This window comes from Limulus polyphemus, unplaced genomic scaffold (assembly GCF_000517525.1).
Source record: "Limulus polyphemus unplaced genomic scaffold, Limulus_polyphemus-2.1.2 Scaffold277, whole genome shotgun sequence".
In the NCBI taxonomy this organism is placed as follows: domain Eukaryota; kingdom Metazoa; phylum Arthropoda; class Merostomata; order Xiphosura; family Limulidae; genus Limulus; species Limulus polyphemus.
The window spans coordinates 248652-271441 of record NW_013665887.1 but is presented as its reverse complement, the minus strand read 5'-3'; the positions used below and the strand labels follow the sequence as shown (position 1 = coordinate 271441).

Genomic DNA, 22790 nt, shown 5'->3' with positions numbered 1-22790 from the left:
TTTGATAATGTCAATTATGTCATCATAGAAAGCCATCATAATACTTATTCTGGAATTTTATTTCCCAGCATGCTGCAGCTGTTCTATCCAGTTAAGGCTTTTTGTATTTAAACAGATCATTGGTGTCTCAGCATGTTCCAACTGGACACTGGTTCTCCGGATGTTCTATACATAAGAAAGCATTAAAATTATATCCGAATAAAAAAAAACTTTTGTACATACTGAACGTTATTGACAAGACAAGTTATTATCGTTGTAGAATTACAAGATGAAAATATCACTTGTCATTCTATTATGTTGCTAAAACTATACGGCATTTATAAGTACATAGTCCCTAGTCATCATATTTTGATAATGTGCACTGGGCTCGAGTTCCATTAACGAAATGTGTACGATTGACAGTTAACACATGTTTAACACAGGTACATGTTTGTGCAATACAAAAAATACAGCACCTTGCATATTGTAACTCCTCTTTTTGAAATAAATTCGTGTTGATTCCCTTAACAAAAACTGTCATCTGTGTAAAACGAGATTTTTGTTATAAAGCATCAATATGATTCTCTTATACATTTTAATAAGAAAAAAGAAACTGCCGTTGCGCCATCTCTTGGTTTAAAGTATTATTACTACTCGCGTTTTTTATTGTTTTTCTTCAACTGTCTCGAAAATTCTTACATATATTACGTCTTTAATAGATCAGCTACTATTTAACGTTTTCTACTGTTCTTAGGTGTAAAGGAAAACTGTAATTGAATAAAATTAATTATAATACTTTCTTATACATTCAAACGACTTAGTTATTTCGACGTTCACAAATATGATTTGGTTTGAGTTATTTGGTAAAAGAATGGAAGTTACCATGACATTTTTATCTTTCAACAAATGCGGGAAAGTTATTAAAAAACTAAACTCTAAACAACAGACTCAAATGACATAACTTCAAATTAGTCGAACCACACACCCGTTTCTCTTCTGTTATACTTTTAATCAAATATGGTAATTTAAAATAACAGCATTTTTTAAAGTTTAAGCGCAGAAAGTATCACTCAGATGATAAGAAAGTACTATCTAATTTACATTTTCTAACGACGTATGACCACAGACTCGTTTGTAACTTTTAATACCCATTTTCACTTGAAATGGAAATATTTGTTCTAAAAAAATAAAAACTGTAAACTGTCGGAATTCATACTTACAGCTTATGTACCAGACGTTTCAACCAACTAAACTATATCGCGTTTCAGTTTTAACCATTCCGTTTATCGCTGGAGACAAAATTTGACAGGACTCTTGAAGTGTACCAATCGGTTTTCACTTTTTTTCCCCTTCCCCAAACAGTTTAACGGTATGCTGCTCTTAAAACCTGTACAGTTAAGACACTTAAAAGTGGTACTTGAAACCAAGAAATGACAATAAACAGATTCTGAGCTTTAGAAGTCAATTGACGTATCTCAAAAGTCCCGATAAAACACGTACTGAATAACTACTGAAGTGAAAAGGGAATGCAGGGCATTCAGCATAAGCTAAATTACTTTCTATACAGGCGAGATGAGTCGCGGTTTTGAATCTCGGCAGGTGAATATTCAGAAAAATAATGAATAAATAAAGTTTGACAATTAATACGCCCCCAGTGGCAAATCAGTAAGTCTACTAAAAATAGAGTTTCTTTACTCATGGTGGGCAGAGCACACATAGCCCATTGTGTAACTTTTTATTTAACAACAACCAAACCAAGTCAAAAGACTATTAATACATGTGCTGCCATCTATCCATAAACAGTATTTATTTCAAATATGAAATTTATTTTCAATATAAACATCATCAGTATAAAATTGATTGACGTGACTTTCTTCTCTCTGTGTTACTTCTTACACCAATATACAGAAGGAATGGTAGTTCTACTTTTTTTAAATTTGTCTGCTTCTTGGCCTATTTCTTACGAAAAATAAAGAGTTAAGCATTTTAAACTTGTTCTTTTAACATAAATAGACAGTAATCCGCATTTTAACTTGTTCTTTTAACATAAATACACAGTAATCCTCATGCGTATGACGTTAGTAAGACAGTCGTGCAAATTTTATCCTTCTCCTAAATGATGCGTTTAAATTTGTTTGATTTTAAACACAAAGTTACACAATGGGCGATTTGTGCTCTGCCTACCACGGTATCGAAACCCAATTGTTAGCTTCATAAACCTAGGGATCAGCCGCTGAACCACTGGGGACACGCGTGTTAACTTACATATTTAAGCATTATCACTACTATTTTTTGGCAGTTTAACATTGTTTGTTTCATTTAGTGAAGGTAATTTTGTTTGTGTATATGTTTTATTTCAAATATAATTGCATATAGTAGCTTTAACTTTGTTTTTTTTTAGTTTCAACTGCCACTCTTGTTTGTCATTTACTTAGTGTTAGCTTTTTGTTTGACATTTGAGTCATGTCATCGAAATCGTGGTTTCTAATGAAGTCCGAGAGTGTTTTTACTAGGTATGACAAGTCATAGAGAAATTGGCATTACTTAAACTACAGTTTCTAACAAATCATAAACTCGTTTTTTTAACTTTAGATACCAATTTCTCTAGCGTTATACTTAGAATCAAATATGATAAACATAAAATAAGAATATTTTTCAAGCACAGAAATAATCCTTCAAACCATAAAAACACATTACTTAAACTACAGTTTCTAACAAATCATAAACTCGTTTTTTTAACTTTAGATAAATAAATGGCATGGCCTCAAGTTTACTAAAGTTAACAATTTCTCTAGCGTTATACTTAGAATCAAATATGATAAACATAAAATAACAATATTTTTCAAGCACAGAAATAATCCTTCAAACCATAAAAACAAGAAACCGGGTTCGATACCCGTGGTGGGCAGAGCACAGACAGCCCATTGTGCAGCTTTGTGCTTAACTTCAAACAAACAAACATAATCTAGAGTTTGAAGCGCGTCAGAATATCTTGCATACCTATGTTAAAATAATATAAAGATTTCATATATCTTCAATTCTTTTACCAAATAACTCAAAATCAATGACCAGATCGTTTGAGTGCATATAAAAATATGAAGCCTTCCAGCAGTTAAATAGTAGCTTAGGCGCTAAAAACATAAGATATATAAGTATTTTTGAGGTAGTTGAATATTATGAACTAAGATAAATTATATTCTGTGAACTGTGCGAAGAAACAATAATATGAAATACACGAGGAATAGCTAAACTTTGCACTAAGAGATGGCGCCGTAAAATACTTTTTTTAAATGAAAACATATAAGAGTACCCTATTGATGCTTTACTATAAACAATAATAAATAGCCTCTTTTGACATTTGTTTTTTGAAAGAAAAGCAAAGGTGAGGCTTTTTTTATTTTTTGTATTGCTGAAACATGAGCCTGCACATGCATTTTTCATTGTTATTTTACAGAGCAGACAAATCTTAAACCAAAATTGTATTTTCCTTTGAATTGTGATGTTTTCTTTCTAAACATTCACATTCACTTACCAATAAGTAAGTTAGATAGTGTTTGAGCTATTACAACGTAAGTGATGGAAACTTATCTATGTTAAATTTAAATCGTCCACTTTTTTTTTTTAAATGGAAAACCCATTTAGTAAACAGTGTCTCAAACAAGTTCTTGGAATATATACCAATTCATCTTCTGAGTTTAGGCGGAGCAACCTGATAGGTATGAAGCTAATGACCAATCACAGAGAACTTTTCCGACCAATAGAAAGTCCTCTCACGTGGAAAGTCATTGATTACGGCATAGTCAGCTCATCGGGACTGATACTGGAGTTTACCTTACACAGCTTGTACGAGGAATGGTGTACGGTGATGAGACTCGTAGATGTTTGTCCTGCATTAGAACCGTGTTCTCTTCTAACCCTAATTTACCAGTAGTGCTGTACACAAATCATGAACACGTTCGATTGGAAATACAAAGGATGAAAACAATGTAATTAGAAATTCTGTATGATACGATGGCGGAACACGTGTTCAGGTACAAAACTACAAGAAGGAAACAAGCTAAGCCTCGCAAGAAAAACGGTAAGGTTTACATCGTAAAAAAAATACTGGTTTTAAATATGCAACCAATTACACTAATTCCCAGAGACCAACTTCCAACTAATTAATAAAATTAAAATCCCATATAATTATAAGTATTATCCGCTGAGATAAAGCTTTTGGTTTGTGTACGTTTTTGTGTAATGGTACTACTACTAACAACTCAAAAACTGGCGGTCTAAACTTGACACGTGACTTCTTTAGAAAATGTGGTTACTTATGAACTCTTTTGAAACACCAGGTCAAGAATTAATAACGAGGGATCATTATGGAAGCAACTCGAGAGACCACAAGAAATTGTCCTTAACTGATTTAAATGTATTTTCATGTAAAGCTACAACCATCTGTTATAACCCAGCTGATACGATGAGCTCTTGTACTGAATGAAGCAGCGTCACAGTAAGTGAAGTTAAAATTCTCTCTTGCAGTGTTTTTCTTTTTGTACTGGAACAGTGGAAACCGACAATGTTTGTTGTTGTTCGTTTTAGAGCAAAGCCATCTTGGGATAATGCTGTGTCCTCCGCGGGGAATCGAACCCCGAATTCTAGCGTTGCAAATCCAAAGACTTGCCGCTGTCCCACCGTGAGACAAACCGATAATGAGTTAGCAAAAGGGATGGAGAATGAAATTATTCTTAGTTGGACCGTGATGTAATATCGCACCTACTGCCACCTAGGTTAACGTTATATTTGAGCAAGTATAAAAGTTATTATTATTATCAGAACTATAGTTGAACTATATATATATATTGAGTGATGAAGATGTTTGTACCATATCCTTCCGTGTTTCGGAATACTTGCATAATTATTTCTAATACGGAAAAAGGAAAATAAATCGTAACGATTACGGAAGAGTTTTAAACGAACATACACAGATACATACATACAACAGGGTCAAAGGTTAATAAAGTGTTACGCGCAAATACGCGTGCGTACATGGACGATTTTATTACTTGAGAATTAAATTTCTTCATGATAGAATATTTAAATTATTTTTCAAAGTGCAAATTGAGCTTTCACCGGTGGGTGCTAACCGTAGGGATCGAGCCGAGAATTTTAGTGTTATAAGCTCTCAAACTTAACACTAAGCTACCGGAGGGGTCATATTCACATAGTTCGAGGGGGAAGATTGTAACTGAACAATTACTGTTTTAACGCAGGAGGCTCCACGTATTTAAAGTTTAATGTTATTTGTTTTACAAAAATAAATAAAATCTTTTACCTACCAGATCTTTGGTGACAATTGACTTTCATATACCAAATACCATACTGGATAAATCTAATTCTAGAACTGCTACTTTTAACCATTCTGCGTTCTTCAATTCTCGTACTGATTGTCATATATCACACATATTTAATTGAAAATCTAATTTATCTGTGATATTTACAACAATAACAACATAGTAAATGTTAATAATTTATTATAAACCATTGTTATGTTGTAAAGTTTGGATCGGGAGAACTGATTGTGGAAAAGATCGTTATGCTTTAATTTACAGAACACAGCAATGTATTTGACAGTACTTTGGAGAGGGTGCTTATTTTATGACTTTATTACATATCCTTTTTTTTTTCATCAAAGGTAAAATAGATGACATAATCTGTGACGTAGAGGCCTTAATACTTTCTCTGATTGGCTGTACCCTCTGTTGTGGACTGCATATTAGTCTATTCTTGCTTGGGTCAGCAAAACAGAGAAATACAGTTAGGCCTTTTATAATGGTGAAGTTTATATAATATCTATAGGGTTTTTGAGGACTTTTGAACTCACCATATAGTAACCTAAGTTAACGTAGATGTGTTAATACTATCAGGGCAATGAGCCTAATTCATTATTCGATATTTTACAGCGGACCAACTGTTTAATGATTATATTATATATTTCTTTCCTTTTCACCAAAGGTAAAATAGAAAATAAAATCTGTGATGTACTTATTTCAATGCCGATGTTGTTATCTCACATACATACATATTTATATATTTAATCACATGAAATAGTGGTGGTTACGAACGTCTTCTGCATTCTCCAATTCTCTTCATAAAGAAAACATTTTTTCCCTTACCCTATTGTCCCATAGCGGGCCAGCGGTAAGTTCGTAGACTTATGAACGCGAAAATCCGGGGTTCGATTCCCCCTGGTAGACAGAGCGTGAATATTCAATTGTGTGTAGCTTTGCGCTAAATTAAACAAACGAAAACTTACAGTATTTGCAATCAGTATTTTTTTTTTTTATGAAAGCAATCCATCTATAAAAATGATTACTATAAATCAGTATGGTTAAATTAACATACCGGTCTAAGTATAGAAGCATGCAATGTCATGAAACGAAAACTTATGATTATTAGAGCACGTTAGTTCAATGATCTAGTGGTAAAAATGCCGAGTTGTAGATCCAAAGATCTATGGTTCTTGTCCCATCTCCCCTAAAAATATATAAAAATTACGCTCTGCACTTTGGAGCCATGGGTACGTTATAAGAATCCCGGTCAAATCCCACTTTTCAGCCAGACAAGAGTTGGTGGAGTGTGCAGTTGACTGTCCTTTCATCTGTCAGCTCAAAACTATGGAGGGCTATCGCAGATAGTCATTGTGTGAATATCAGAAATAATCAATCAATCAGCATTGATTCATCAGCTGGGTGTTCTCGCTGTTATCAATACTTTCAATCTTAATCCCAGTAATATCTGCCTGATTACGAGAGTTAGGTTAGTATTAAGTCAATATACTAAACTGATAATACAACATACAAAAATGTAGATAAATGAAAATAATTAAATAACATAATCGGTACTGTTAATTGGTTTGTTTTGAATTTCGCTCAAAGCTACTCGAGGGCTACCTGCGCTAGCCGTTCCTAATTTAGAAGTGATAGACTAGAGGAAAGGCAGCTAGTCAACGCCACCCACCGCTAATTTTTGGGCTGCTCTTTTACCAACGAATAGTGAGATCGATCGTAACATTATAACGTCCTCACGGCTGAAAGAAAAGAGCGAGCATCCTGTAGATTGCGAGTCAAGTGCCCTAACAACCAGGCCTAGTACTGTTAATGAAATAACATTACAGAAATGGTAGAATATAGGTTTACTTAGAAGACACCTAAAAACCTATTGTTCGGTTCATTTACCGTCACTGATTCCCAGTTTCTTGAAACGATATCATCAGGTATCACAGGACAAAATCGAGCTTATGTGTAACGAACCTCTTCTTCTGAACGCAGGAAACGGGCTAATTTTAGTCACAGAGATAGGAAGCGAATTTTGTACTTTCGTGTTTGACAACATATTGATCGTAAAATAGTGTTCGTGAACGAAAGGAACAGAAATGATTCGTGTTTCAACCCTTAGAATCCGTCTGCTTAGGATTAATTGAAGAGGCTTTCTTAAATATTTGAAATAAAAACTCGCATACTTGATGACAGGTCATCTGATGACTCTTGGTGCTGAATTTTCTTTAGCGTCGAGAGATCTGTAAGTACAGAGAGAGATCGATGCGATAATGCGTTCAGCATTGGGGTCAGCAACGTAAAGATTGACGCACAATGACGCAATTTACTTCTCCATGTTCGATGGAGGGGGGGGGGGACACTGTAGATTATCTTACACAAATATGTAATCTTTCATATAATATTAAACGAAACAACAATCCTTTACGTCAGCTGCCAGTTTTTTGTAAATATATGTATCATTTTAACACTTAGGCTTAAACGCACATTTTTGTGTGCGCGATCTACACGTGAGTCGTCCTTTCCATGGCGATGTACATAAGACGTTTTCCTTTCCATGGCGGTGTATGTAAGTCGTTTTCCTTTCAATGACGATGTATATATATATATATATATCTTCCTGTTAGTTGTCATGTTTAGCTTCCTGTTGTCTATTTTCGAACAAGATCTGTGTGAAAATTTCTATTTGAAGGTGCAATCTGTGTGAAAGTTGCCAATATAAGATACAATATGTGCATAATGTCTCATGTTAAGATGCAATCTGCATGGTATTTTTAAGGTGTGATCAGCTTGTAAGTTTTGTTTTTTGTTCAGATGCGGCGTATTTGATAGGTCATTCTTTTCAAACACTACTTAGTTGTTAGTCGTTCGTCTTGAAATAATTGTTGAAGAGTTTGAATGTATATCAAATTACCGTTTATGTAATCTCAATTAGAAACGAGAACTTTTAACAACAACAACAAAAGAAAAAAAAAATGTTTGGAAATTAAATTAACTTTTAAACCAAATAATTCTTCCATTTTGGGAAATATAAATCCAAAACCAATATTTTATTTAGACGACTATCTCTTCGTCTGTTGATTGATCTTTTATTTTTTTTAGAGATCAAAGAACAAACTCCTGCAGTGAATGTTGCTTGAGTTTATGTGTAACATCTGTCCCCCAGTGGCACAGCGGTATGTCTGCGGACTTACAACACTAGAAACCTGGTTTCAATACCCGTAGTGGGCAGAACACAGATCGTTCATTGTATAGTTTTGTGCTTAACTTCAAACAAACAAATTTATTTCAAATGCCCCCCAATGGCACAGTGGTATGTCTGCGGACTTATACTACTAGAAACCGGGTTTCGATACCCGTGGTGGGCATAACACAGATAGCCCTTTGTGTAGCTTTGTGCTTAATAACAGACAAACATATTTAAGATCCATTCACGATGTATAATTACAATCTCTGTTAACAAACCAACAAACCACAGCGCCGGACTGAACCATCAAGAGGTTAATGGGGTATTACATTTTTTAATAAATACTCCTCCCAATATAGGAGGTTTACTTTGTTTACTAATAACGATTTCTGTATAGATCGTTTCCCTATTATTATATGCATTACATCCCTAACCGAGTCGTGCAAAATTGTTTCAAGTGCATTATTAACAGCTTGTATTTTAGCACTTGAACGCAACGCGTTATTATTTTTTGTTCAAAGTGTGAATTACCATGATGAATTATTGGTCAGTTTAGTTACACGTGTATTGTCGTGATTAATGATTGGTCAGTTTATTGCACGTGAATTGTTATAATTAATGATTTGTCAGTTTGATTACATATGAAATGCTATAATTAATGATTGGTTAGTTTGATTGCGCGTGAATTGCGTTGATTAATGATTTGCCAACTTGATCACATGTGAATTACTGTGATCAATGATTGGTCAGTTTGATTACATGTATGATGTATACAGGAAATTCATGATGTGTTATGCAGTTTAATTATTTTAGTTAAAAGAATAATATATTTATATTGCCTTAATGCGAAATATCTAAATACAGAAGCCTCATAAAACATGTGTAGATAGTTAATACAGCAATGTCTTATAGTTATTTAAAAGTTTATGTGAAAAATAAACAAATCAAATTAAGTTCAAGTGTCTTTCTTCGTATGATCACGTGATTCTGAAATCCGCCTGCTTCAAGGTGATCCTTTTTCTGGTGTTATAGTTAACGAGGACCATCTGGACTTCGGTCCTAAATTCAAACAGGCTTGCTCAACATTCTCAGCCAGATCATTTTAGAATTTAACCTCTGCCTGTTTCTCCACAATACGCTGATGTTGAGCATCTCAGCTATACGTTTGTACCGGTTCTGGGAAAATTGGATACTCTAGTGCTTGTCCGTGGTCTATTTATCACCTATGCCGCTCCCTGCCTTGCCCCCCTCCCTTCTGCCGCCTGGTTTGCCCGCAGATGACGTCGAGTCTGGTTTGTCTCAAAATCTCGCAGCTCCTGCTGAGACTGCGCCGTAGTGTTCCATGGGACATTGAGAAGACAAGAGGCAAAGCCGAACTGCACGCTGTTTGTTTAACAGCCACTGTCAAGGCTGGAAAAGCGTTGTTAATAAACACAAGGAAACTAAATGTTCATAACCCTTGTTTATACAGCGGCAAAATCAATAACACTGTCACATGATTATATAGATTACACTTGTTTCATTACAATTTACGAAAAGAAGAATCTCACGTTTTAAAGGCTACTTTTATTTTATTTTTCCTTACGCCCACTAGCTTTAGCCATCGTGACGTAGATAAAGGACGTCAAAGCATCTCAGGCTACCTTAGAATACAGAAAATGCGTCAAGCAAGGTAATTGAAATGCAAGGTGATCATCGTTGGCCGGTGTTGCATCTCTTTGATAAGTAAAAATTGGGTAATTTGGTTGTAAAAGCCCTAAGGCAGCCCTTTCAAGAAGTACTGAACAAGAGGCTCTAATTAAGAGGCAAAAGCGGGAATCGTGACTGACGTAGAATGTGTTGCAATTTTCATATTTCTATTAAATAATGATGTTTATTTTATGTTTTGACGAAGTGGTTGCTGGAGAAGAATAACGTTGAATTTTTTTTTTTTGTCAGATTTTAAGGAAAAAGTTCAAATTAAACGACAGAGTAAAGAATAACGTATATCTAGATGCCTGTAGTATGATATGAAGGTTTGTATTTATCATATCGATCCTGTGGTTAGGATATCGTGTTAATCTTATCTTACTGTTACAAGTACGAACAATATATATTCGACTTCATATAATCTACTTCCAAATACCTATGATCTGCCAAGAACGTACTGCTAAATACATATGATTTACAGCCAAGCATATAACTCTTCTGCCAAAAACGTACTGCCAAATACATATGATTTACAGCCAAGCATATAACTCTTCTGCCAGGAACGAACTGCCAAATACATATGATTTACAGCCAAGCATATAACTCTTCTGCCAAGAACGTAATGCTAAATACATATTATGTACAGACAAGTATATAAAATCTTCTACCAAGAACGTACTGACAAATGGCAATGACTTACAGTCAAGTATATAAAATCTTCTACCAAAAACATACTGCTAAACACGTATGATTTACAGTCAAGTATATAAAATCTTCTACCAAAAACATACTGCAAAACACGTATGATTTACAGTCAAGTATATAAAATATTCTGCCAAGAACGTAATGCTAAGCACGTATGATTTACAGTCAAGTATATAAAATATTCTGCCAAGAACGTGATGCTAAGCACGTATGATTTACAGTCAAGTATATAAAATATTCTGCCAAGAACGTAATGCTAAGCACGTATGATTTACAGTCAAGTATACAAAATATTCTCTCAAGAACGTAATGCTAAACATGTATGTTTTACAGCCAAGCATATAAAATATTTTCTCATAAACGTAATGCTAAACACGTATGATTTACAGTCAAGTATATAAAATATTCTGCCAAGAACGTAATGCTAAGCACGTATGATTTACAGTCAAGTATATAAAATATTCTGTTTACTGTAAATCATACGTGCTTAGCATTACGTTCTTGGCAGAATATTTTATATACTTGACTAAATCATACGTGCTTAGCATTACGTTCTTAGCAGAATATTTTATATACTTGACTGTAAATCATACGTGCTTAGCATTACGTTCTTGGCAGAAGATTTTATATACTTGACTGTAAATCATACGTGTTTAGCATTACGTTCTTGAGAGAATATTTTATATGCTTGGCTGTAAAACATACGTGTTTAGCCTTACGTTTTTGGGTATATAAAATCTTCTACCAAGAACGTACTGACAAATACATATTATATACAGCCAAGAATATAAAATTTGGCAAGAACGTATTGCCAAATGCATATGATTTACAGTCAAGTATATATAACCTTCTGCCATGAACGTACTACCAAACACATATGATGTGCAGACAAGTATGTATAATTTATTACCAAATTTATAAGGTATCCTGCCAAGCATACATACTTAATGCTAAACACATATAATATTGTGCTCAAGACATATCTTCTGCTAAGCATATATAATCCACTGTTAAATACGCACACTTCTATATATATATATATATTGTCAGTAATATACAATTAATATTTCTCAAAACAATTAAGTGATAATTGGAATTTGTAGCATTTTAGCTATGACGCAACAGAAACCACTGTTATAGAATAATGTTATTCATTTTTCAGTTTATTTTCTAGTAAATCACGCATTTGACGATCCTCATTTTGATGTGGAGTGAAAATATACTATATATATAGTAGTTTCACGCAGCATTGTTTCATTTGTAACTTCGAAGTACTCTAGGCTGTTCCTAAACCTTGGTTAGACCTCAACGTTCATGTGGAAATTCATCAGATAAGCTAAAGCAGGGTATGTGGAAATCCGTCAGATAAACTAAAGCAGGGTGTGATGAAATCCGTCAGATAAACTAAAGTAGGATGTGAGGAAATCTGTCAAATAAACTAAAGCAGGCTGCAAGGACATCCTTCAGATAAACTAAAGCAGGCTATGTGGAAATCCGTCAGATAAACTAAAGCAGGGTGTGAAGAAATCCGTCAGATAAACTAAAGTAGGATGTGAGGAAATCTGTCAAATAAACTAAAGCAGGCTGCAAGGACATCCTTCAGATAAACTAAAGCAGGCTGCAAGGACATCCTTCAGATAAACTAAAGCAGCCTGTTACGAATTAGCTATATGTGATTCAAAGTGGAACCTCTTGCAAACAAATGGACAACTTCACAAGACATCAAATTCGATGACAAGGGACCTATTTTGAGACTAATAATGGTTGGAGACGGCTCGAATAGGTAATGAAGAAAAACTTTAATATAAGTTTAATATAACAGCAAATGTACAACGTTTCGACAAGGTTTTGTACCTGATGATGACAACAAACAAACAAACTAATGGAAAATCTTAGCTGAAACTCGTACTTTCCTGTTTGGATTTTAATTGTATTTACAGTGAACTTTTTTTTGTGTAATTAGTGAAATCCATTAGTAATCTGTCTAACGTCGCATCTCCACAGTAAAAGTAATAATCCGTTTTTTAAAGTATAAATATTCCTAAATTAATAACACAATGCTTGACGATTGACCGTGTGCAGAGGAAAACCTAACCGTGAGACAGTAAGGTTTACTTACTTGATTGAACAAATAAACTTAGCGTTTCGCAGTAGACTTCTTGGCTATGACTAAGAAAATCACATTGGCTGTTTGCTTGTTGTTGTTGTTGTTTATTCCAAATTGGAATACGAAGTTTTTTTTTTTTTAGAATGGCGGGAATAATATGCACACTCAAATTGAAATGCACCCGCCTCTGTCATTGGTTGTTTGCATTTTATTAATATTAATTTCAGATTATAGCAAGCTTAGAGCGAAACTATTAATCGACCAGTATAGTTAATTTTAAAACTTTTCTTACATTTGTACATATAAAGATTATAATGGTTTAATCGATTGAGTACCCTAGCTATTAACGAGTTAGAGCGAAACTATTAACCGACCAATATAGTTAATTTTAAAATTTTCTTACATTTGTACCTATAAAGATTATAATGGTTTAATCGATTGAGTACCCTAGCTGTTAACGACATTTTCGACCGCAATCTTGAATTACTTTTAATTTAATATGACTAAATAGAATAGGTGTGTTTATTTGTTTCAGCACAGCTGCACAATGGGATATTAGCCGCGGGTAATCGATCCCCGAATTTTAGCGTTCTAAGTCCGTTAACTTCCGTTGATCTACTGGTTGATATAATTAAGACGTTGTTTTCTTAGTGCAAAGCTACGCCATGGGCTATCAGCACGCTGTCCACTGTGGGAAATGAACCCCGGATTTTAGCGTTGTAAGTTCGTAAACTTACTGCTGACTCCCAGGGGGGTACATAAAATAGGGAGCACAAAACATAATATTTCATAAGCCATTCTTTGCGCGTGTCGCTCTAAACAACGTCCATTTTACCCAGGAAGCATAGTCCCTGTTTAGTCTTTCATCGTATCAGGGGGACCTTATACAACTGGTCTTATCTATGATTTGAAGACTAGAGTCGCGTGGCGCTTGCCTTACCTTTTTTTTTTCTTTTTGAAATACCGCGTTGCACGTGCCAGGTGGGATCATAACAAGAGCAGCTGATTTGCTTGATTACCCAAACGGCCAGAGGGAAAGTAGGTAAGCCTTCAGAGGCCTGAAAAACTGTTTCATTCGTTGTCACGTCACGTGGAATTCTGCATCGCCTCACAATGGAGACTCCGCGTGTGGTGTTGAGGACTAGTGTTCTGCAAAGAGTACTTATTCAATTTTACAATCGTTCGCTTTAGAATAGGCCATAATGTAAATATTCAGTACATAAGTGAAGCATATATTCTGAAAATAATGGATGAAGGATTAGGCCCAGCCGGCGGGCTCTTTACCTTGACTGTACGCTACACAAGTTGAGGAAAATGGAGAGTCGAAGGGTCTTTTGGAGTTATCATGAAACAAACTCTTTTGGTCTTATGGCTAGGTAGGAATTTGCAGTACAACGTCTGCCCCCCCCCAAAAAAAATTTGCTTTGCTAGTTTATTTATAACAATATTTTTTTCCCTTTTAGAAGTAGAAAAGCTTGTTGGCTTGATTATGATAAAACTACTAGAGCTAGCTGCTGCCGTCCCTACTTCTGAACTATCAACTACAGAGAAGGCAACTGGTCTGCAGCGTCCACCATCAAATCTTGGACTACTCTTTATCAACGAATAGTGGGATTGGCCGTTACATTAAACGCCTCCACGGCTGAAAGGAGAGCATGTTTAACGCCGAGTTTCAATCCCACGACCCGCAGGTTGTGAGACGAATGCCTTAACCACCAGACCAAGCTAGGTCCCAAGCAGAAAAGTTAAATTTGAAAGTTACCGAGCTCGAAACGTTAAATATACTATTTTGCAAGAGTAGTCACACCGACGTGTTAAAATTTCAATATTCGTAAGACTGACCACTAAACACATCACACACGAGTTCTTCAGATGAAGCTTAAATTTATATCATCCAGAACTTAACATTAACATTCTTTGTTGGAGAACTATCTAAAGCTACGACATAGCTTGGTTAACATTTGAAGAATTTGTAGGTTACAATGAATACTAACGTTCTGTTTCTAAAAATAAATGTGAATTTTTCTGTTTAGTGGGGCGCTAAAAAGTGGAGAAAAAAGAAGAGATCTATGCGTGTTTTTATGTTTTGCCTTGGTCAACTCTACAAACGCAGAGGCTAGATACAGGCCTGGAAAACACAGCTAGCCAGAGCCCTACTTCTTAGTTTAAAGCAAGCTTGGTTTCAACTTCTTTATATAAATACTGGTATGGAAATCCCAGCTAGTTAGAGTTGTCTTTCCTTCCCGTTTTCTCCCTAACTCATATCGTAGTTGGAGTCGTCTTTCCTTCCCGTTTTCTCCCTAATTCACATCATAGTTGGAGTCATCTTTCCTTCCAGTTTTCTCCCTAATTCACATCGTAGTTGGAGTTGTCTTTCCTTCCCGTTTTCTCCCTAACTCACATCGTAGTTGGAGTCGTCTTTCCTTCCCGTTTTCTCCCTAACTCACATCGTAGTTGGAGTCGTCTTTCCTTCCCGTTTTCTCCCTAATTCACATCGTAGTTGGAGTCGTCTTTCGTTCCCGTTTTCTCCCTAACTCACATCGAACTTAGTGTTCACCTTCTTTATGAATAACATATTATGTAATGTTTTAACAACTGTGTTGTTGCAAAACTGTGTTTCATTTCGATATCGAAAATATTCCAGGATTACCGAGATCGTCAGAGTGCACGTAACTATTTAACTATGTATATCTAAACGTGACTTATTAGTTTCGGAAATGGAGAAAAGAGACAGTTAAGTTTGATATATTTATAATTTTATGTGATAAGAATTAAACTAAATAATTTTGTGCAAGGCCTCTGTAAATGCGCAAATGTCCCTCACTCTTTAACTTACAGCACGTCTGTAAATTTACCGCCTGGCAACCAAGTAGCAACGGTCGAGTATGCATCGTTATATTACAGCGTACCAAAAATATTCTAATTACTTTTCAAGTCGAATAATTTGTTCGTCCTTTCTGCATAACGTTATAAGCTGATATTGATAATTATATTGAGAGTAGTTGTAACTGTTGCATGAATTTCTTGGAAGGCAGACTACTTCTAAACAGACTTTACGTGAGCTGAAACGTCTTCATTGCAAAAAAAGACAAAATAAGATTATAAAATTGAAGGATATAAACGAAAAGTAAAGTGTTTGGCGCAGAAAGAACAAAGGCGGGTCATATTTTCCTGTAATAAATAAATTTAGTTAAATCGAGAAATAGCTGAAGTAGTGATGCAAGGCGATATTTAACAAATCCTGCTATTTTTGAGAACCTCTTTTAATTTTATATTACATTTTGATCTCATCCTCCCAAATGTTATATTAAAAGATAATTTTGTTGCTACGATGTGCAGATAACTCGATATGTATTTTTTTTTCTCTCATTCTTAATAACACCAAATTTGACATATTACTCAGCATGTTAAAAATATAAAAACGACAAAGTAAAAATGACTGCCATTATTAAACCAATACAGAGTTCATGAAAATATTGACTGTGTAATGAACAAGGTTGCCTGACAAGTATATGTGTAGCTTGTCTACTATAATGTTCCCAATAACCAGATTGATCCACTCTGTCATCGTGGTATGTTGGTACTAAAAGATCTTTATAACCTACTTTTTACAGCACTGACAAGTAGAATGGCACGGAGACGGGTGACATGTAATTAAATAGGAAATGAAAGGAAAACAAATCTGTAGTCGACAGGAAGTTGGCAGCTCACTTTCAGGTGTTCTTCTCTTAACAAGATATTCCTTCTTGTGTATTGCTCACAGTTTAAAAGACATTCAGATCAAGTAAGAATTGTCAGAAGATACATCATGATTAAATATTTTTGTGTCAGAATGTAGAGCGTGGCCACATGTTTTACAGTCAGAAGGACGGTGTGTGGCTACATATATCTGAGTCAGAAAGTAAAGCCTAGCCACATGTTTTTAAGAGCAGGACAAGTAGGGATTCTCAAAAGGTAGAGCGTAGCCACATGTTTTAAAGAGCAGAATGAGTAGGGGTTGTCAGAAGGTAGAGCGTGGCTACATGTTTTACAGTCAGATGGACGGTGTGTGGATACATATATCTGAGTCAGAAAGTAAAGCCTAGCTACATGTTTTTAAGAGCAGGACAAGTAGGGATTCTCAAAAGATAGAGCGTAGCCACATGTTTTAAAGAGCAGAATGAGTAGGGGTTGTCAGAAGGTAGAGCGTGGCTACATGTTTTTAAGAGCAGGACAAGTAGGGATTCTCAGAAGGAAGAGCGTAGCCACACGTTTTTAAGAGCAGGACAAGTAGGGATTCTCAGAAGGAAGAGCGTAGCCGCATGTTTTTAAGAGCAGGACAAGTAAGGATTCTAAGAAGGAAGAGTGTGGCCGCATGTTTTTTTTTAAGATTAGAACAAGTTTGTTTCTCTACACAGTTACAATTAATCCAAAGTTACGCGCTTTACCCAAGAACCTGAATGCTGTTCATTCGGAAGTCAGAGAAGTTTTTTCATGTGCATCAAAGGCTTTAAGTTGGTGACTTCATACTCAGGGGAACGTAGTTCTTTGTATATTTGAGCTACACGCTATTCATCCACGAAATTGAAATTTAAGGTCAATAAATAAAGATTATCTGTATCTGAATTATTATATCTTATGTTAGATGATAAATGCATATAGTTAGGAACTATAGATAATTAACTCAATAGTCGTTAGTGATATTTGACCTTCGGTTGTATACAGAGTGTATATAGAATTATAGAATAGAAAAATAATTGAAGAATAAACTCGGATTTATGAGTCTTTTAATGTCAAAGGCCAATATGAACAACTACATGATCAATAATGTATTGATTTATAGAAATCTTCTGATTTCTTTAATTGATTTGAATGCAATTTTTTGTTTATTTGCATTGCTGTAGTTAAAATTTTGCCTTCGTGTTGAATTGAAACATACGCAGTTTTTGCTCTCTTTTTTTATTCTAACAACGGAATTTTGTACTATTTTGCTAACAGTTGTGTACTATCAAGAGAATTGGCCAAGTTTATAACTGTTACTAATGCTTACGTCTACAACTTTTGACTGCAAAATTTCAACTGCTTACCTAAGGGTTTTCTGTAGCACATACCACGCGAAAGACAAAGTAAAGGCTTCCAATACTAGGTAGGAACCATAACTTAAGGTGTAAATTTAGATCTTGTGGGCCTTTATCTCTATGGCAGCTACTTCAATGCAGTATCTTCATTGCTTGTCTAGCACTTTCTATTATGAACTCAACGTCACCTGAAGCATTGCCTCTCTGTAGTATCTACAACTCGAAGGTTACTTGATGCTCTTGATAGAATAGTACTGGCAACCCCCCAAATATTATTCACCACGTACTCGTTATTTCAGTTTAACAGCTGTGAATTTGTTCCCCTATTTTTCATGTGATTTGATAGTCACTTATTAATTACCGATATGTTCATAAGCTAACGCATTTAAAATACACGTGTAGGTTTGTATTTTTCTCCTGATAATTTATCGATCACACTTTTCTCCAAAGACACATTTTTTGTATATTGTTCGTCAATGGCTTACACACACACACACACACACATGTATGTCCTCTATTTTCATCCACACTTTGAGTTCAACTCAGTAACTAACTTGAAAGCACACAATAATTTCAAAATATTTTTATTAATTGTTTTCTAAAAAAAAGTATTAACTGTCTTTAATTTTTTAAATAATTTCTACACCTATCCATTATTAAATTTCCACGAAGGCGTTAATCATATTTCATAACATTTACTGCTGCCTTAAGTAATAAGCATAGTGTAAGACAACAGTACTTTTTTTCCATATGTTGTTCAAAGGTACAACATGTGAATACATCTTATATAGTATTGTTCTCAATATTTGTTACCTATAACATACACAACATCGTACACAGTACTGTTGTCAATACATGTTACCTATAACATACACAACTTACATAGTATTGTTGTTACCTATAACACATATAATATCTGACATTGTATTGTTGTCAACATTTGTCACCTATAGCACACACACACCTTGTTACATAGTATTGTTGTCAACATTTGTTACCTATAATGTACACACATCTTACATAGCATTGTTGTCAACATTTGTTACCTATAATATACACAACATCTTACATAGTATTGTTGTCAAGATTTGTTACCTATAATATACACACACATCTTACATAGTATTGTTGTCAACATTTGTTACCTATAATATACACAACATCTTACATAGTATTGTCTTAAACATTTGTTACCTATAATATACACACATCCTACATAGTATTGTTGTCAACATTTGTTACCTATAATATACACACATCTTACATAGTATTGTTGTCAACATTTGTTACCTATAATATACACAACATCTTACATAGTATTGTTGTCAACATTTGTTACCTATAATATACACACATCTTACGTAGTATTGTTGTCAACATTTGTTACCTATAATATGCACACATCTTACATAGTATTGTTGTCAACATTTGTTACCTATAATATACACACATTTTACATAGTATTGTTGTCAAGATTTGTTACCTATAATATACACACACATCTTACATAGTATTGTTGTCAACATTTGTTACCTGTAATATACACAGCTAGAGGGGCACTAGACAATGAGGAATAATCTTCTACATATGTCCATCAACTTTTTTCAAAATCCGATTATTTTTGACTGAATTATAGAGCAAATATAGTGTGAAAAATCAGTCCCCATGTTAACAGGTAGGGATTTTTTTTGTGACTTTGCTGTGACCTTGAACTTTGACCCTCCATAAACTAATAACTTCTATGTTATAGACCAATTTTCGTCGAAATTCGTTAAGTCGAAAAGTTTTCGAGAAATCTTCATACACACACACACACACACAGAGGTGAAAACATAACACCAGTCCACCTTCGGTGGTGGACGTAATAATCGATGCAATGCATGTTTTGTTCTTTGCATAATTAGTCTTGACCGTTATACGATTTTGATTTCCTAAGCCTATGTGCTTATTGTATTATTTGGAGATAATGTTATGTAACAAAACAATGGAATAATTAATTTTAAGCGTTTACCACTAAGAACTGACGACGCAAACATATACGCACACACGCACGCGTAATGAATTCGCATATATATAGTTGAATATTTTTTGTGAAATTTGTGTTATATTTTTAATTAAATAATACTGGTATTAAAAACACGAGTTTTACAAAACCGCTACTGATCTACTGGATAAAAAAAAATCTTAAAGATTAACGAAATTTGAAAATGTTAACTGAGAATATTTATAGAAAATATTTCTACGCTCTATGAATTCTGTAATTTTATTCTGCTCTTTTGAGTGCCTCTGGTTTCGGTAAAAATATGTTGTTTTTTTTGTTGTTGTTTTGACGCTACCTTTTTGTCTTAAATCAGATATCGAGCTGTATTACAAAGGCTAAACCTTTCTTTAATCTGTTGCTTAAGCTGACTTGTCATTATTGTCAAAAATCCAATTAGGCTGATTAGCTAAACGTTTTAAGAAATTAAGCTATAAAAAAAGAAACCTCGACATTTACTTTTGAATTAACATTTCGCCTATAATAAACTTTTGAATTTTATCTTCATTTCTTTTAGACACATTTAAAAAATTTCATTCAATCTTTTTTATATATGTGCCTAAATAAATAAAGATAAAAAGTAGGATAATACAGGAACAATTTATGATATGAGGTTCTGGAAAGATGTGATATTTATGCAGCTCTTTGGTTTGATAAATTCTACAGTAAATTCATATGTTGGACATGTACGATCAGATCGAGAAGAAAGGTATTCAAGTTGCCATGACAACATCAACATCCAGTGGTTGAGTGATTTTTTAGTGGAATTTCTTGCAATTTCTTAAACCAGTTCCGCTTCAGACCATTGATCATGGAAGTAAATATCCATGTTCAATCAATAGACATGTGTATAAAGCTGCTGGAATGTGTACACAAATTGAATCTAGGCAAGTAACGGTTGAAGAATTATAATTCTATGAATTCTTTATAACATAAAGTTTAAATCCTGACTAAACGTTTGGTTAAGAACTTCGTTTTAGTTTTTTTGTTTTTTTTTGGTGTGTTTAATCCGTCTTCTTTATAACGTTATGAATATGTTACTTAGATTGTCCCAATGAAACCAAAACCAAAAATGTTTGTTTCTTAATATTTTTTATCGTTATGACTTAGTTTTACTGACCACTACGAGAGAGATTTGTTAATAAATGTTCCAGATATTTGCGCCAAGCTACTCGAAGGCTATTAGCGTTAGCCATGCCTAATTTTGAACTGACGGACTAAATAGAAGGGTCTGCGGACTTACAACGCTAGAATCCGGGTTTCGATACCCGTGGTGGGCAGAGCACAGATAGCCCATTGTGTAGCTTTGTGCTTAATTACAAACAAACTAAATAGAAGGAAGCAAGCTAGTCAACATCACCCCCACCAGCTCTTGGGATAATGCACTTGGATAGTGGGATTTGATTTTCGCTCTTATAATGTACCTATGATCCCAAATATTGGGAGTACGACCTTGCGGCAAAGGGTCCTAAACCATCGATTCTTGGATTTGGCACGCTAAGTACCAGCCCTTGTTTAAAAATATAAATAATTTTAACAAGCTCATAGATACCACAATCATGATGGCTTATTTCTTTAGTATGTCAAATCACATTAGAAAATTAAGATTTCTTTGAATTATTATTCGTTAATATCGCTTTAGTTCATTTAATTATTTATTTACTGATATAACACACTTACAATTTCAACAATATGTGTGTTCGATAATTCGTCAAAATAACTCGCACATACACGTATAATATGGAAAATTATTTAAGATTCGTACAAGCTGCTGCTACTTTTTATCATTATTGTAGAAATTTGGAAGTTTATTGGGTTTGATACATAAACCAATCTTTTGAACCTGCATTCTATACTATCAATGTAAAAAAAAAGGATGAAATGTGTTTCGACTGAAGTTTTGTTCTTCACATTTTGTGTCCTATTCGTGAAAGCTAATTATCATTCACTGTCTTTCAAATCTACAAACAACTTCGTGTGAAACGACAACCTTAGAAACAAGTCTGTGATGTTAGACTCCAAAAAAGAACAGTGGCGTCTACTGAAAATTTAGTACAGAGGGAGCAATACTCAAAAGATTAATGGCGTCTACTGAAAAGTTGAGTACAGAGGGAGCAATACTCAAAAGACCAGTGGCGTCTACTGAAAAATTTAGTACAGAGGGAGCAATACTCAAAAGATCAGTGGCGTCTACTGAAAATGTAGTACAGAGGGAGCAATACTCAAAAGACCAGTGGCGTCTACTGAAAAAAAAAGACATTGAGACATGTTAAGCAACAAAAACACATTTAGGGCGCTTCTTACATATTTCTATCTCTCTCTCACACACACACACACTCACCCCCCTCTATCTACCTATCTAAGGGATAGTGTAAATATTATAATTAATTGCTAATCTAAAACAAAAAAAACCTGTATATGTAATGTGTACTTATATATACATATATATATATATATATATATATATTCATAATGCGTGTTTAATGATAATCTTTAACGTAATTATGGACAAGATGTTTTTGTTAATATAATAAATTTTTACCTGGGTCAAACATGTAAAATTCATTAAGATTTCAATAAAAAAGTATCTATCTGTCTACCAACCTAGATTTGATACTGCTGAGCATAATGATGATAATCATTTGTTTGTTTGTTTTCAATTTCGCGCAAAGCTACATGAGGGCTATCTGCGCTAGCCGTCCCTAATCTA

At 34.3% G+C, this 22790-nt stretch overlaps 1 protein-coding gene across 2 annotated transcripts in view; it reads left to right on the top strand.

Annotated features, from left to right (window-relative positions):
• Nucleotides 1-3848: 3848 nt before the first annotated feature.
• The window catches only part of LOC106456975 (zinc finger E-box-binding homeobox 2-like), a 115948-nt gene continuing 97006 nt past the window's right edge, over nucleotides 3849-22790 (top strand). Inside the window, exon 1 of one of the 2 annotated variants that reach the window (XM_022382775.1) lies at nucleotides 3849-4057. In XM_022382775.1, coding sequence (XP_022238483.1) covers nucleotides 3991-4057 — 67 coding nt within the window. In that variant the 5' untranslated portion in view covers nucleotides 3849-3990. The remainder of the gene's footprint in view (nucleotides 4058-22790) is intronic. The other variant, XM_022382777.1, reaches the window with a different exon arrangement.